The sequence below is a fragment of the Poecilia reticulata genome, chromosome 11 (genome assembly GCF_904066995.2).
Source record: "Poecilia reticulata chromosome 11, P_reticulata-male-v2, whole genome shotgun sequence".
NCBI classification, from domain to species: Eukaryota; Metazoa; Chordata; class Actinopteri; order Cyprinodontiformes; family Poeciliidae; genus Poecilia; species Poecilia reticulata.
Genome location: NC_088840.1, coordinates 12,101,893 through 12,117,392, shown reverse-complemented (window position 1 = coordinate 12,117,392; position 15,500 = coordinate 12,101,893). Strand labels below are relative to the sequence as shown.

At 39.5% G+C, this 15,500-nt stretch overlaps 1 protein-coding gene across 2 annotated transcripts in view; it reads left to right on the top strand.

The window, feature by feature from the left end:
- The first annotated feature begins 3,153 nt into the window (after positions 1 to 3,153).
- cpne4b (copine IVb) overlaps positions 3,154 to 15,500 on the top strand; it is a 37,251-nt gene continuing 24,904 nt past the window's right edge. The window contains exons 1-4 of one of the 2 annotated variants that reach the window (XM_081612443.1): positions 3,154 to 3,567; positions 4,176 to 4,262; positions 10,924 to 11,114; positions 15,306 to 15,485. In XM_081612443.1, the coding sequence (XP_081468569.1) occupies positions 4,220 to 4,262; positions 10,924 to 11,114; positions 15,306 to 15,485 (414 nt within the window). In that variant the 5' untranslated portion in view covers positions 3,154 to 3,567; positions 4,176 to 4,219. The remainder of the gene's footprint in view (positions 3,568 to 4,175; positions 4,263 to 10,923; positions 11,115 to 15,305; positions 15,486 to 15,500) is intronic. The other variant, XM_008421793.3, reaches the window with a different exon arrangement.

The following is a 15,500-nucleotide window of genomic DNA, read 5'->3' as shown; positions in this document are numbered from 1 at the left end:
GTATACTCTCAGCTGACAACATGCCCCACGATATATGTGTTATTATTTATTTATTTAAATTAAAAATACTTAGCTTTTCCATGAGAAATACTGTTAATAAAATTACTATTAGGTAAATCAATGACATCCTCCAGGTGGATGTGCTTTTTATTGCAGGGGTACATTATTCGGCGCAACACCTTGAAGTAAGCAGCAGTGGCAGCAGTGAGCTAACCCAGTTCGTTAGACAACACCGCACGCCGTGGCCGGGGCGTGGTCCACCCGCACAAAGCTCCAGCTCCGCTATAGACATCAGACAACGATGTCACATCAGGACTGAACCTTCTCGCAGAAAGATGGAGAAGACAGAGGATAAATGCAGGGTTTCATATCGAAAAATGCACCTGTGACAGCGTTTCTTTCTCAATATCTTCACAAAATCTGCACCAATAATAACAACCCTTTCAGATCTGAAAGAAAATTTGATTCAAGTATTGATTTGTAAAAGTTTGATTGAGAAAACAGCCGCATGTGTTGTCATTTGATCACGGAACAAAAGGTAGTCATATCTTTGTCTACCTTTTGTCTGCCAAAAGATAGTCAAGGATGTTTGCCAAATTAAAACTAGAGTCTCTATTGTATTTTTTCTTGGGATTTTATCTGATATAGACCAGATTTTAAAAAAAAAATCCCCTTGAGCTACTTTATTGTAGAATCACCTTTTATTGCTGAAACATGCTGTCACCCGTTTTCCAGGCACGTTTTCCCTTTTCCTATTTACTGGAAGGTCATCAGCTTATTACAGAACATTTGACAGAATAGTGAAGTATTTGCATCAGTGAGACATTTAAAAGAAAAAGCAGCAAGATGTATTAAACTGTAAGAATTTAAAACAATACAGTAAACATCTTGATAGACAAACTCTCCTTGAGAAAAAAAAATCACCAATGACTGCACAATATAGGGGACTTTAATGTTGTTGAATATGTTGGCCTTTTTTACCCTCCTCCTCCAAAAATTATCAGGTTAAATGCATTTTCAACTCAAATTCGTTTCAGATGAATTATCCCCCTAAATATGCTGCCTTCTAAATCACTGCCACTGATTTGTGAATGAAATGGCACCGGGCCTAAGCTTGTAAGGAGATAAAGCCATAATTCCATGTAGGATTTGGAGGCACTTCAAACAGAGGTTGTTGGCCACACTCCGTATTTCTTTGCAAAACGACATCATAAAAATAAATACATTCGTAATAAACGTGAGCCATTGAACTCCTTTAACTGTCGATTCAACATATTAGGTTGTCAATGCAATGTATAACATTTAATTTGGCAACAAGTCCTAGCTAAACCTTTTAAGAATTTGACTGAAGATAGGAGTGTTATTTGTAATGTACACTGGTAGAGAATAATCGTTACTTGCCTTAAGGGCAATTGCCCAGGACAGCATTAGAAATGGGGCACATGAATAATGGACAACCATTGATTGAAGAGAGCTTGTGGATTTTGAATTTACACAATAAAAGATGATTGTAGATTGAGATATGTGATTTACATGGACATTCTGTTACAAACGGTGGAACATGAAGAGATTTTACATTTCAGTTTCACTAATACAGACGCCGTTTAGGAACTTAGAATTCAGTTATGCAAACTCATTATGTAGATTCATTGCACCGTGTGTCACACCGTACATTCAAAGTGTTTATTTCTGCCACTGAGAGGACTGTGGCTTAAAGTTAATGACAATCAAAAACTCAGTTTCTCAGGATGAAAGTATTACATTAGAGAAACAAAAGCAAAATATACACAGGGAGGTTACGCTAAGGCCCACCCAATCAAAACTTAAAACGACAAGCAAATTAATAGACGGTTGAGTGGATGGGAAAAAAGTGCGTTAGAAAACGATGCACAGAGTTGGAATAACTCCAATCTTGAGAGGATTGTGTTACTAAAAGGACTGCATTCTTGCTTAATGGTATACAAAGTTCTCTACTCAGATGAAAGTGAACTCTGCATTTCATGTAGACTTGAAGAGGCTCTAAGCAGAGTCAAGAGGCGCAGACTCGAAGCTGCTTGAGCCCCAGTGCGAAGACTCCGCTGTCGGTGATGACTTAGGGAGCCATGTTATCTGCTGCCGCTGGTGTCTGCTGTGCTTGATCAAGTCCAAAGTCAGAGCATGTCATGCCTTCCTGCAGATTAGCAGGGGATGCCGATTTCATTTTCCAGCAGTACTTGGCATCTGCCCACACAGCTTTAAGTACCAATAGCAGCTTTAAGGACCATAACGTTGCGATGCTTATTTAACTCGCCTGACACAAAAACCCCATGGTGAAACCGTGGAAGATTGTCAAGAAGAAGATGCAGGTAACAATGCAGATGAGAGCTGCTATTAAAGTAACTTGGGCTTCCTTAACACCCCAGCAGGGCCACATGTTGATCATCTCCACTGGTGAGGAAATTCGTGCAATAGGGAATGCCTAACAAGTGTCCAGTGCTTGTTAGGCACTCCCTACGGTACACGGACTGTACATGGACTGTGGGTCCATCCGTCACATCACATGGGGATCCATTTAATTCAGCAGCTTTACTTTTAAACTGATTTACTGCAATGTATTAACGTTTTGGTGATGTCCAGATGCAACCGTAAAATATAGTTTCACAAATTATCAACCTAAGGTTTAAATCTTAAAAAAAAAAAAAAAAAGTTAAAAATAACTTAATTTATCTGAGCAATTAAATTAATTAAGTGGAGAAATTAACTTAAAAAATGATTATAAATTAACATGACAAAATGCATATAAATAAAATGTGTTCAAATGTCTAACTGGTTTAAGTCTAACGATGTGTTTTACAATAACATATTTGTAGTCAAATTAAGGAATAAAAACGTGGATATTTGTGCTGTTTCCATTTTTGAATTATCATGCAGATAATTCAGCCATGCGCATGGCTTCTGAGCACATTAAATTGATCTCAGGGGACGAATCTGCTGGGAACACTGTGAACTTCAGCTCCTAAGCGGTCTCAGGTGTGTGGTCAGTCCCTATTATGAAACCACTGAAGCGCATCGCAGCCAATCAAAGCTGAGCAGCAGAGAAGCAGTTTTTTTTTTTCTAATGGAGAAGCGTTCCTCAAGCAACCACTAGATGGCGTTAAAACACCGCGATCAGTGTCCGCCGCTCCCTCGGTATAGGGTGCGCTCCCTGCGGCCCCCGATGGAGCCAGCGGATTACAAACTCCTGTTAAGTGGCGCGCCATCCCCTCCTCTTCCACATCTTGCGCCCGGAGCAGAACCAGGCGTGCGGAGCGAATCCTCTCCGTCCTGGAAGCAGCGACTGTTCATCCCCGCTTCTCTATAGTCAGCGCCCCAAAAACTGCTCGAGCTCTGCAGTGCAAGGAGGGGGTAGAGGTGGGAGTGTGTGTGTGCGAATGTGAGTATAGGAGAGGGGGGGTGAGTTGAGGGGGAAACATAGCTACACAACAAGAGTGAGATGGGTCCGGAGGCGGTCAGGTATTCGTGATTGTTGAGTGAACGTGGGGGTGAAGTTCTTCTGCTCCGCTCGGATCTTTCCTCCAGGACCCTGAGGTGAGTTTCCCCTCTGCAATCTCTGGCAATAGACTGCTATTTGCTCTGGATAATTTAACAGTACTACATACCTGTAAAAAAAACAAAACACACCGCTTATGATGTAAACATGCTAATGAAGCAAGAGAAAGAAAAAAGATTTTTTTTAAAATATATAGTTTAGCATCTTTATTGAGTTTGTAGATAAATGAATTGCAGTGAAATTAAATAAATATATCTTTTTTGTTTTACTGAGAAACAAAAATATTAATTAATATAACACTTTCAGAAGAAAATATGTGCTCCATGAAGATCCACATTCTTCGCTTCACTTGTGTCATGCTCTGCTTCATCCTTCCCCAGTTACCTCTTTTCTTCTTTTCTCTCAGAATCAGTCTCACTAATCCCCTCTCTTCCTCCCAAACTCTCCACATTCATCCTCATATTTCAGCTCCAGTACCACTGAAAGTTCCCCGAAAAAGTTTCCCCTTTTTCACGTTCCTTTTCTCCATCTTTTGAGATTTTATGATTATGTCTGCTTTCCAGCAAATGCCACGTACCGTCTTTATAGGACAAGGTGCTTGTGAATGCAACCCCTCTATCTGTCTGATAATCAATATGTGGCCAAGCAATTATAGATGGTGTCACACACCTTCCTGCGACTGCAGTGTTGATGGCAATATCTGTCGGAGTGGCTGCTTCGCTTATATGTGAAGGTGAGCGGTCACACTCACACACCGGCATGTACACTCTGAGGCAAGGGTCAAGGCAGTGGAGCTGGTGATTGTCACAGTGTGCAGAGAAGAGGGCACTCAGGGCTCTAAACCCCAACTTCGCAACCGGTCGAGTTTTTATTTGAGAACTGCTTGCAAAAAAGGCTCACTCTGTTGAATCTGTTGCCTCTATGAAAATATTGCAGTCAAATGCAGAGCGTTATATTTAAAAAGTAGGAATCCGTTTTTTATTGCTTACCAGCAAATCCGACGAACTGTCTTCCTTGCATCTCGCCGTTGTGTCATATTTAGCGTAATGTAACATTTGAGATCGTCACCCTTTCACATGTGGAATACCGACGCAAACATTAGTCAACGTCTAGCCAAACCAGACGGTCACAAACTTTTTAACGTGTCAATGAATTCTATGCCATCAAGATTGTAACTAAGAGATGCAGTTCATAGGTTTACTGCTACAGGATCCACCAAAAAAATAAATAAAATTCACAAATCTAGTCGCAATGACCTTTTAATGGTACTCATTCTCATGCTGCATTATGCAGATGCTCTGTCTGCATCAACTAAAGAGTCACTTAGAGTGTTGAATGCTCAAAGTGGTAGACATGGCAGAGAAGTTGAGCTATTTTCTGAGAATTCATCTCAGAATAGTTTGGCCGTTTGGGGGCAGACTTATACTTTTTTATACTACAACATTAACTTTCACTCCAAGATGGCCAAACAATCATTAGACCTGAAAGACAGAAACAAAACAAGACAACGACGTTATGATTAATGCAAAAACTGGCCTTGCTATTGTTATGCATAATCGTACTTGAAGTGTGTTGATGATTACTCTGCTGAAAATATGCAAAAGTATATAAGCAAACATATATTAATATGTAAGTAAATGTAATATTAAGTTTTTTCACTTGGATATCTTAGAATCGGTCATGCTAAAGAAGGAATTCTTTTTTTTGTGTTTTCTTCACAATAATGTTTCTTTTCCTGTTTTGGCTTGTTGAGAACTGGAGACAATAACGAACAAATATCTAAGTATGTATAATAGTAATAATCATTATAATAATGGTTACATTGGTAAATGTATTGAATAGAAAAGTGACATTTCTACCATTTTTGTTGAAAATTATTAAAGCGGCAGTAGGTAACTCAGAAAATATGTTTTCACAGATAGGCTGTGAAAGAAAGAAAAAATCGAGCTGCTCTGCCTCCTTCCTGTGGTCCAACTGAGATCTGTAGAAATGCAATGATCCCAACCAAAAACAGCAACTCAGAGCCAAGAGGAGAGTCTTACCGATGTCAATCACACTTGTGTACGCTGCTCACACCCTTCCAATTGCTCTCTGCTCTGCAAAGCTAGTAAGCAATTGTCACAGATAAACAGTTTTCCTGCAATGGTAAGTTGTTTCTCTGCTGCAGCAAACCGGCAGTCACGAGCGGCGCGTACACAAGCCTGGTTGACAGTGCAGAGACCTTCATCCTTCTCTGATTGTGTTTTCTGACAGGAGTGCTGCATTTCTGCAGATGGCAATTGGTCCACGGGGAGGAAGGAGGCAAAGGAGTCTGACTTTTGCACAGATTATCTCTCATGTTACGACATGGTGACGGTTTTAATAAATACACTGCTCAAAAAAATAAAGGGAACACTTAAACACTTAAGTGAACACTTAAGTGTTCCCTTTATTTTTTTGAGCAGTATATATAAAAGCATAATTTTTATAGACGTTACCAACTGCAGCTTTAACACAGAGGCAGAATACATCTGAAGACTTGCTTCAAAGACATATTGAGTATTTACATTACATTTACTAGTCTTTTGTTTTAGGTTTGCAACTGAAGAGTCTGAATTTATAACCTGCTCCACAGAATCAATCAATACACTTGAAACCTGTATGTTGAGATTGAGGACTAAGAGATTAAGTGGAATTGAGATTCCACCGTTAACAATCATTTGTTAGATAGAGAATAGATAACTAGAACAATAAAACTTTGCTTTTTGCTTTTTACTTTAGTCACCTGTAACAAAATCTTTACTTTCCTGCTTTCAGCAGATGGTATTTTTTACCAGGCAATTTGAGCGTAACACACAGCTCTTCTGACTCTCGCCGTAATTGGCATAAATACTGGCAGGCTTTACCCTAAATGCCTGCATTACGCCTCCTTTAAATATGTGCAAATGGCGAAGTGCAAAGAGACAGTATTTGATTGACAGGGCCTTTCTATGAGCAACTCTCTCTTGTGTCCAGTTTCAGAATTAGGACACATAAACTCAGATTTGTAATAGTTGCTTATTTGTATTTTAGAAATGTTTTGAACAAAATGAAATTTCCTTAAAATATCATGCTGTTTATATATATATATATATATATATATATATATATATATATATATATATATATATATATATATATATATATATATATATATATATATATATATATATATATATATTTAACTTGCTCATCTTGTATTTGATCTTTCTGACGTTTCATTATTTTCTCTAACAATTACAGATTTTCCATGTGGTTGTTAAGTTTTCTCAAACATCCCTTCCCATTTCTTTCACTGCCCATGATCCAATTGTGTTTGGGTTTTTTCTTTTTTCTTTTTCTTTTTTGCACCATCAATGAGTAATACGGCACATAAATGTCAAAATTAAGCAGTTGACTAGAGTGTTTTTCGGAGCACTGACGGCAGTGTGAGATCCTATGATGAGGTGCAATGTGAAAATTAATTGTCACCTCCACCAGTGTGTAACGCATGTGACAGCTGATGCTTTGCTGGGCTGCAAGGACAGACTCTGCACCCAGAAGATGAATGTGGAAATCTTCCACATCTCCCTTCACTATCAGTGTCATCTGCTGTCAACCAGAACAGACAGGCATCTGCTTCTTCACACACACACATACACACACACACATTTCCACACTGAGGCTGAAATAGTGGAGCCACAACCAGTGAAACTTCTCTCCTTCACAGGTCGGCTGTATGTCACACACCTGCCATGTGGCTCTGTCCACGTCCGTTTGTCTGTACACAGCCTGTTCACTGTGCTTAGCTAAAAATACTCACACACACACAGTTAGGACATGAATTATGGAGGATGGAGAGAGAGAGAGAGGGAGAGACATTCAGGTCAGAGTCAGACCCAGTTCTAAGAGCTTCGTTCCCTCAGGATGGTACTACTAGACCGCAGCATTAAAATTCAGCTGGTATCATCTGGAGCACCGAACCTGTGTTCTTCCTTCAGCTTAGGTTAACCGTACCCAGGGTCAGAGAAGGGCTTAGGTTTTTACATTACAGACTGATAAATACATAACTGTATGTGTGACTCGAAAAGAAAACGGTTCAACGTTTTTTTTAGAAGTTACTTCTCTTGTCGTAAATTTCCCAAACGGTGAGGCTGCAGCGAGGGAACAGTTTGCCCGGATACATCTCAGTCGAGATGTTAAAAACAGGCCCATCAACACCTCTTCGGGCCACTGATTAACACGCTGTCATTTTTGCACCCGATTATGTGGCGCGTTCATTTATTTAACATAACTTGTTAATTTGCGAGCTTGAGAAGATCTGGTTTGCTAATTTTGCTTCTTCATAGCATAGCAGCGAGCCAGAACTGACTGAGCCGAGTTGTTTGTTTCCAGCTCCGGTCTTTATGCCTGTTAAAAATGAACAGCTCCCGCTCGCAGCTTCATGTTTATTACAGAGGGACGAAAGGAGGCAGAGTTGTGGCTGACTCTGAACTTGCAATGTTGCAAAGGGTTAACTTAATGAGTGAATTATTTGCTTTGATGAGAATAAGCAGCTGGAAAAAAAATGTCATAAGTATATATGCACTTTTTCAGCTGAGGCACACGGTAACTCTGGAGGAGCTCCATCAGTTTCATGCTCGGGTGGGAGAAACTGAAGACAGGACAGAATCATTCACTCTGGATTTGAATGACAAGAAGAAGAAAGTCCTTGGTGAAAGAAGGGGATGAGAAGTACTGTTAAAATGGTCAAAGCGAATGGGAGGTTGGATTTAGCTAAAAATATTTAAATATTCTAGTACTGAGTTAAATCCTGTTTTAAATGTGTGAAGCTAGTGGAGACATGACCCAAAAGTCTTGCAGTTGTAATTACAGTGCAAAGCTCTGACTAAAGGGGATGAATACAGATGCACAACTTTTCAGTGTTTTATCTGTGAAAAGATTATAAAACCAAATCTAATTTTTCTTGCGCTCCATGTTGATGCTCTACTTTGCATATCGTTTTTTGTAAAAAAATAAAGTTTGTGGCAACTCGCAAATCCTAAAGTTTTTAAAGGGAAATGATGCTATTTATTAATCCCATAGCCTTTAAAGCTGGTCTAAATTGCAGGTTTTGACAGGCGGAAAAGAGTATCCTTTATTTTTAGTCGCTATAACCCAGGAGGCCCCAGTTCCACTCCTATCCCACTCAGCACATTTTATGCTTTATTTCACCTTTTCTCAGTGTTTGGTTGGAATTAGTTGTTAAAAAATGCATACGGTAGGTTTAAAAAAAAAAAGTTTTGACCTACATTAGTAGATCTTTCTGGTACGAATGTTAGAAATCTCAGTTTCTTGAGCTCGCTGGGGCATCTGTTATGTTCCAGCTGAATCTAAGATACGAGAGAAATCTCACACCTAGATAAATGCGAACCCTTCCAAGATATCAGCAGCAATAAATAATTCCCACTACGTGTCAGCTTTTATTGCCTTATCATGAGAATGGGCTGTGAAGTCGGGCTGCTAGCATTCAAAGCAGGTGCTCCAAACATCGTGCCAACACGCTGAACTAATCCCTCAAAGCTCCTGCGCAGCTTCTTTTGAAGGCTGCAGACGGGGCTTTAGGATATGCGGGGAATTACCAGTGTACTTTTTTGTACAGCCATAAACACTGAAACAGGTGCAGCAACCCCACAGAAGGATGCGGAGCTGAATTTGCACACACCCACACAGTCCTGCGAGAAGGGCTTATTAAGCAGAATGTTTGAAAACACCTGTGTGGGCGGCTAGTAGATGTGATCCCTGTTAACCCATTAGACATTTGTCCTCATATATATTTATATATATATATCCCTTTACTGATAATTATGCCTTCATATCTTAACTATATCATAAGGAATGCTGTGGCATAATCCGATTTAAAGCTTCTGTTAGGCTTGATCATGATTAGTTGTATTCCAGCCACGTTTCACTGTAAAATGTGATGAGTTATTATCAATTCAGTCGACATGATATTAGAATAATGTCAGCGTTGCTGTGATTACATTCTTTAGAATGTTCTATTTAGGGGCAGGAAACGCTATGCAGTCTGTGGAAACCCGAGGAGGGACATATCTCTCGTGTACCGGAGACTCAGCGCCGCTCACAGCGCGTTTGTTTGTGTGTGTGTGAGTGTGTTAGTGCGTATTTGCAATCATCAGCGTTCCGATAGACTTAAACTTATGTGTTGCATTCGGGATGCGCGAATGCGTGTGTGTTTGTTGCATTTGTTACACATGTTTTTTTTGTGTGCATTCGAGCACCGTGCCCGAAACTGAGTAGCTTCAGAGTCCTGACCTTGTCCTGACAGTTCGAGCTGTTTGCTTAGTCAGATTCTCTGCATCTGCTTTTTTTCCCAGACAGACGACAGCTCAGATGTACTGCAGCATCCATCCATCCATCCATCCATCCATCCATCCATCCATCCATCCATCCATCCATCCATCCATCCATCCATCCATCCATCCATCCATCCATCCATCCATCCATCCATCCATCCATCCATCCATCCATCCATCCATCCATCCATCCATCCATCCATCCATCCATCCACCCACCCATCCATCCATCCATCCATCCATCCATCCATCCATCCATGACACATAACAACATAAAGCTAGACATAGTAAACACCTCTGGTTAAATAAAGCAAATATGTGATATTTAGCCTCACGTTCAAAACATATGTTGAAAAACCAATAAAGCATACAGCCCTGAACATGCCGTCCCAAAGTAAACCATGTGTATGGATCATGCTGAGGCTGGGAGGGTGCGATGTAGAGCCATGGCTGTCTTTGCGTTTTTAGTTTTTGGAACCCAGTTGGGCTAAAAACATACGTTACACCTCCTATGTAGGGCTAAAGTTTGTCTCAGATGGATATTAACAAGATAGGTTCAATATGGCAAACAGATTTTTTTTTTACAAATAGTTGTCTTGACAGCATTATATCGAGAGGCAGTTTTTATTTATCTATATATTTTTTTTGAAAAAGAAAAATAGACAAATAAATTAATCTTAAGATTTGCAGAGCTGATAGAAATAATAATAAAAAAAGATTGTTCCTTTCCCTTATAATTCACAACACTGCAGTATTTTGTGATGGTCAGTAAAATAAAGTGAAGTATCTATCTATCTATCTATCTATCTATCTATCTATCTATCTATCTATCTATCTATCTATCTATCTATCTATCTATCTATCTATCTATCTATCTATCTATCTATCTATCTATCTATCTATCTATCTATCTATCTATCTATCTATCTATCTATCTATCTATCTATCTATCTATCTATCTATCTATCTATCTATCTATCTATCTATCTATCTATCTATGATGTATAAACGAGCTCTCCTTTTTTCTCTCTTTCCGTTCAGTGTGTGATTGCACGACCATCATGAGTAATATCTATGAGTCTGCAGAGGCCACGCTGGGCTTCATCAGCTCCCCATGCCTGACCAAAGTGGAGCTGAGAGTAGCCTGCCGGGGGATCTCGGACCGCGACGCCCTCTCCAAGCCCGACCCGTGCGTGGTGCTGAAAATGCAGTCACACGGCCAGTGGTTTGAGGTACGATGGAAACGGGGAGAGGGTAATGAGAGAGATGCCGCGCTCCACGCAAATGAGTCTCCAGTTGCGAAAGGCTATTTCACACTCGGAAAATGAAGGTTTAATGGTGAGACCAGGAGTGAATCAGGAGTTTGTCATTCTTAAGTGTTCTTTTACATGACACCTATTCAGCCGTTATGAAGCATTCTGAATATTAAGCGAAGTGGCAGTGACTCTGAACGTTTCAAGGTGCAATCTGGCTTGTCAAAGCGACTTCTAATGTTGCTCCTCTATGGATTACAATGAATGTCACCGGCATAATGGAGTAATTTGTAATATTTGATTAAAGACAATGGATATATTTTGACACTTCTTTGTAATAATACTGACTTTTAATGTTATTACAAGGTATTAAGTCTTTTAAGTAAAAAAAAAAAAAGCAGTTGTGCATTGGAGGAAATGGGATCTAAACTAATTCTAAAGATAACATTTAGCTAATAAAAAATAATAACATGAAATCACTGTTATGTAAACATCAGGATGTTTCATTTTGGTGTATCATTGTTTAGTAGTTTATTTTTGTTTAGTTTATTGATTTTATTCACTTTAATGTCAAATGAATCTTTCCCAGGCACTTTGATGATTTTCCCACATCACTATTAGTATTTGAACAACTGTTAGTCCGTCTCTTGTTAAAAACAGATTTTTCATCCCTCAAAAGTGAGTTTTTATGTCAAAGAAAGTGTCAGCGTGATCTAAATGAAAAGTCCCGATGTCCTTTTTGATGAACAAGACAGTCAAATCGCTTTGTCATGTTTTCATTATGATTGTTTACTCTATTGATGCTTTCCATGCAAAAAAAAAAGTCAGACCCTGGTGACTTTATCTGACAATGCTCAAGACAGTACTATGTGCCATTTCAAATCTACTCCTCTCACAAAACACACTAATAGATGACATATTACTCTATCTATTGAGATTAAAATGATTTGTGTTTTGTTGGAAGGAATGAGAAAATGCCACTTTGATGAGCACAAATGATTAACTGTGTGGATGTCTTGTACCTCATTTTTGGTGCAAATTCTGTTATTTTGCAGAGGCAGAATTGACATGAAAACACCAATTGAATGGTGTTTTGGTGAAGTGCTGAAATATGTCATAGAGCTAACTGGTTAAAATAATTGATAGCAAAATTTCTTTTGAGTGCCACTAGAGGCGGCCTAAGTACCACTACGGGTATTGGGCTGCCTGGGATGATCCAAGCACTCCGCTGAAAGTAATGTTTGGTGAAATTATGGCACTAAATTCCAAAATTCAAGTTGCTATTTCAGACTGAGTGTGTTGTGTTGTTTTCCTTTTAGCTTGCATGAGCCACGTGTCCTAATTATCACCCAGCTCAACTGGACTCCCAACCTTTGCTACAAGCAGAGTCTAAATTGTGTTTATCTAGCAAATGCCCTTTTAACAGATGCCATGTATTCATTTATTTTTTTTTTTGTTGGTAATGAAAGCAATCAGACCCTCAAACCCACATTTTCAGCTTTATTGGCCTCGTTCGGAGCTAAAGAGGTCCCAAATAAATGGAGGAAACATCTTCTCTGTGTAGTAGGTTGTTTTGGCTATGAAAATGGATAACTGGTGCTGCTTTAAAGTGTTCCACTCCATTTCCAATTATCAGTGAGGCACACGCGCTTTCTCGGCCCTTTCTAATGGACTAGACAAAAGACTATCTGAGCATAATTAAAAATCCAACATTAGGAGAAAGATAAATCCTAATGGATTTTTAGAATAAGCAAATTTTCATTCGTTTTGAGTTAAACAGGCCACAGATTGAGACACGTTCTTTGTCTTTTCTTTTCAATGAACGGAGCAGACGCGAGTCGGTGTCAGTAATACAGAATATAATTGAAAAAATTCATTATTTTCAACGATTCCGTTCAAAAAGTGAAATTTATACAAGTTCGTTACACAGAGTGACATTTTTTTTTCACATTTTAATAGTTTTATTATTATGATATCTAATATAGAAATAATATGTTATGTCTTACACCAAGCTGAGGAAAGCTGCTGACTTGCTCACCAAACACCACTCCGCTGAAAGTAATGTTTGAGGGTCAGTGTAAAAGGACAGCTGTATCCAAACGTGTTAATGTAAAGTTGGGTGGAAGGAAAAACTGACCGAAAAGGTTGCCTGGGTAACAAGAATTGGAGAGGCTATGGGAGATTCATACGATATGGATTAAAGCTAAAGTCAGTGCTCAAAGAGCCATCACACACAGTCTCATCAGGGACATGAACTACAGCTGTCACATTATTTTTGTGCCACTCCTGAGCTAGAGACATTAGATGCATCTAAGCTGAGCTAAAGGACTGGGTTGTTGCTCAGTGTTACATAATCCCCTTTTCAGATGAAAGTAATTCCCAATGATCTTCTAATTAAGTGAGACATCTTTGCAATTTGTCACTTGTAAATATCCATTGCATTTTTTTCTTTTTTTTGTGTGTCAAATTCTTGTTCTACTTAGAGGGGCTGGGGGTCTAGCAGACGTGTGTGAACACACAAACTCAAGCGTGACACAAAAAGTCTGAAAAACTTCCTCTCTCAAACTCGCACAGACTCACAAAAAGCAGTGCTTTTTCCACAGGGGCCCAAGATCAAGTGCTCAAAAAAGTAGTGCAGTGTTAGGCAACTGTATCTCAGGGGAGTCCAGAAAAAGCTACTTTGTGCAGCATAGTAGTGTCTGTGTATTTATTCATATGGAAAAAAGGGAGAGAGAATTCATGTGTGTGTGTGTGTGTGTGTGTGTGTGTGTGTGTGTGTGTGTGTGTGTGTGTGTGTGTGTGTGCGTGTGCGTGTGCGTGTGCGTGTGTGTGTGTGTGTGTGTGTGTGTGTGTGTGTGTGTGTGTGTGTGTGTGTGTGTGTGTGTGTGTGTGTGTGCGTGTGTGTGTTTGTGTGTGGATCTGAGAGTGGACAATCTCTGCCGATCAGAATTACTTCCTTAATTGGATTGTTGTTGGGAAGCAGCTGGGTGTGTTTGTGCATATTTAATGTGTTAAAGGCTCTTTTTTTTGCTTCAATGAGTTGCCAACTCATTGAGGTGAGGTTAAAAAAATGGGCAACATCTGGTGTATGTTCTGTTATATTCCACTTTTTCTTGTTTGTTTTTTGTGTGCTTGTGTGTGAGTAACAGGGTTATCAGCAATAAAAAATAAAATAAAAAAAAGGAGGAAAAAAAGCGGGCGTTCGTTTCTGCCAGCGTTCTCGAGCTTTTTGTTGTCAGCGCTGTGACGGACTTTAATTTGGCACTCTGATCCTTTCTGTGTCAGGCAGTTAGAGAGAAGAAAATCTAGAGATCAATGCTGCAGCTCCAGTCGGATTTCTGTGTAGTCAAACAGCTAGTGGGATTTTTCTAAAGCATCAAGAAAAATCAATGTTTGCAGTCCTCAAGTTGATAAGTGTAAACAATGTGGTAATGGCTATTTGTGGTAATTGCTGCGGAGCTGGAAAGTCTCGCAAAGCTCACAATCGATGGCGAGTTGCAGTGCGCTGGATGCTCAGTGAGAGTTTCATACTTCAGCACGCGTGAATATAAAGAGGTCTATTTAAAGTGGCTCGGGCAATAATGGTGATGGAGCCACCGCCTTTTTCCACCATGGGGGACGGCGTGTTTGGGGAGATGTGCGTTATCTGTTCTGCATAGCGTTTCGCATTAAGCCAATTTGTTTATGTGTGCTGTTGCCCCTACGTGTCCCGAGGCATAATTTAAACAGAACTAACTTCAATTTGTATTAAAATGAGTATTAAAAGTTTGATATTTGAGTGAAGATAATTATATCAGAATGCTGAAGATCTCATTGCTTTTTTTATGGATATTTTATCAAAATAATACAAAACTATTTACATAACTATAGTTGAATTTAACCCAGTTGACAGAACAAGCCAGTTTGTTAAAATTGGATCAGAGTAGAACTCATTTAAAGGAAATATTGTTTGTATTTTTGTTTTTCTCGCAAGAGTTTTTAAGCTTTCCTAAACATGATCAGTATTTGCTTAGTCAAGACTCTCACCCGTTTGTCACTTTTCAAGGTTATTATGCTCATTAGAACATGTTTTACTTTATTTTAATTTTGCCAGATTTACTGATGCATATCATGTGTTTAACCACACACGTGTGCGTGTGTGCGTGTGTGCGTGTGTATGTGTGTTCGCAGGTGGACCGCACCGAAGTGATCCGCAGCAGCAGCAGCCCTGTCTTCTCTAAGATCTTCCTGGTAGATTACTACTTCGAGGAGGTCCAGAGGCTTCGATTCGAGCTGCACGACATCAGCTCTGGAAACAACGGCCTCCGAGACGCGGACTTCCTGGGAGCCATGGAGTGCACATTGGGACAGGTCAGTCTGCCTTCT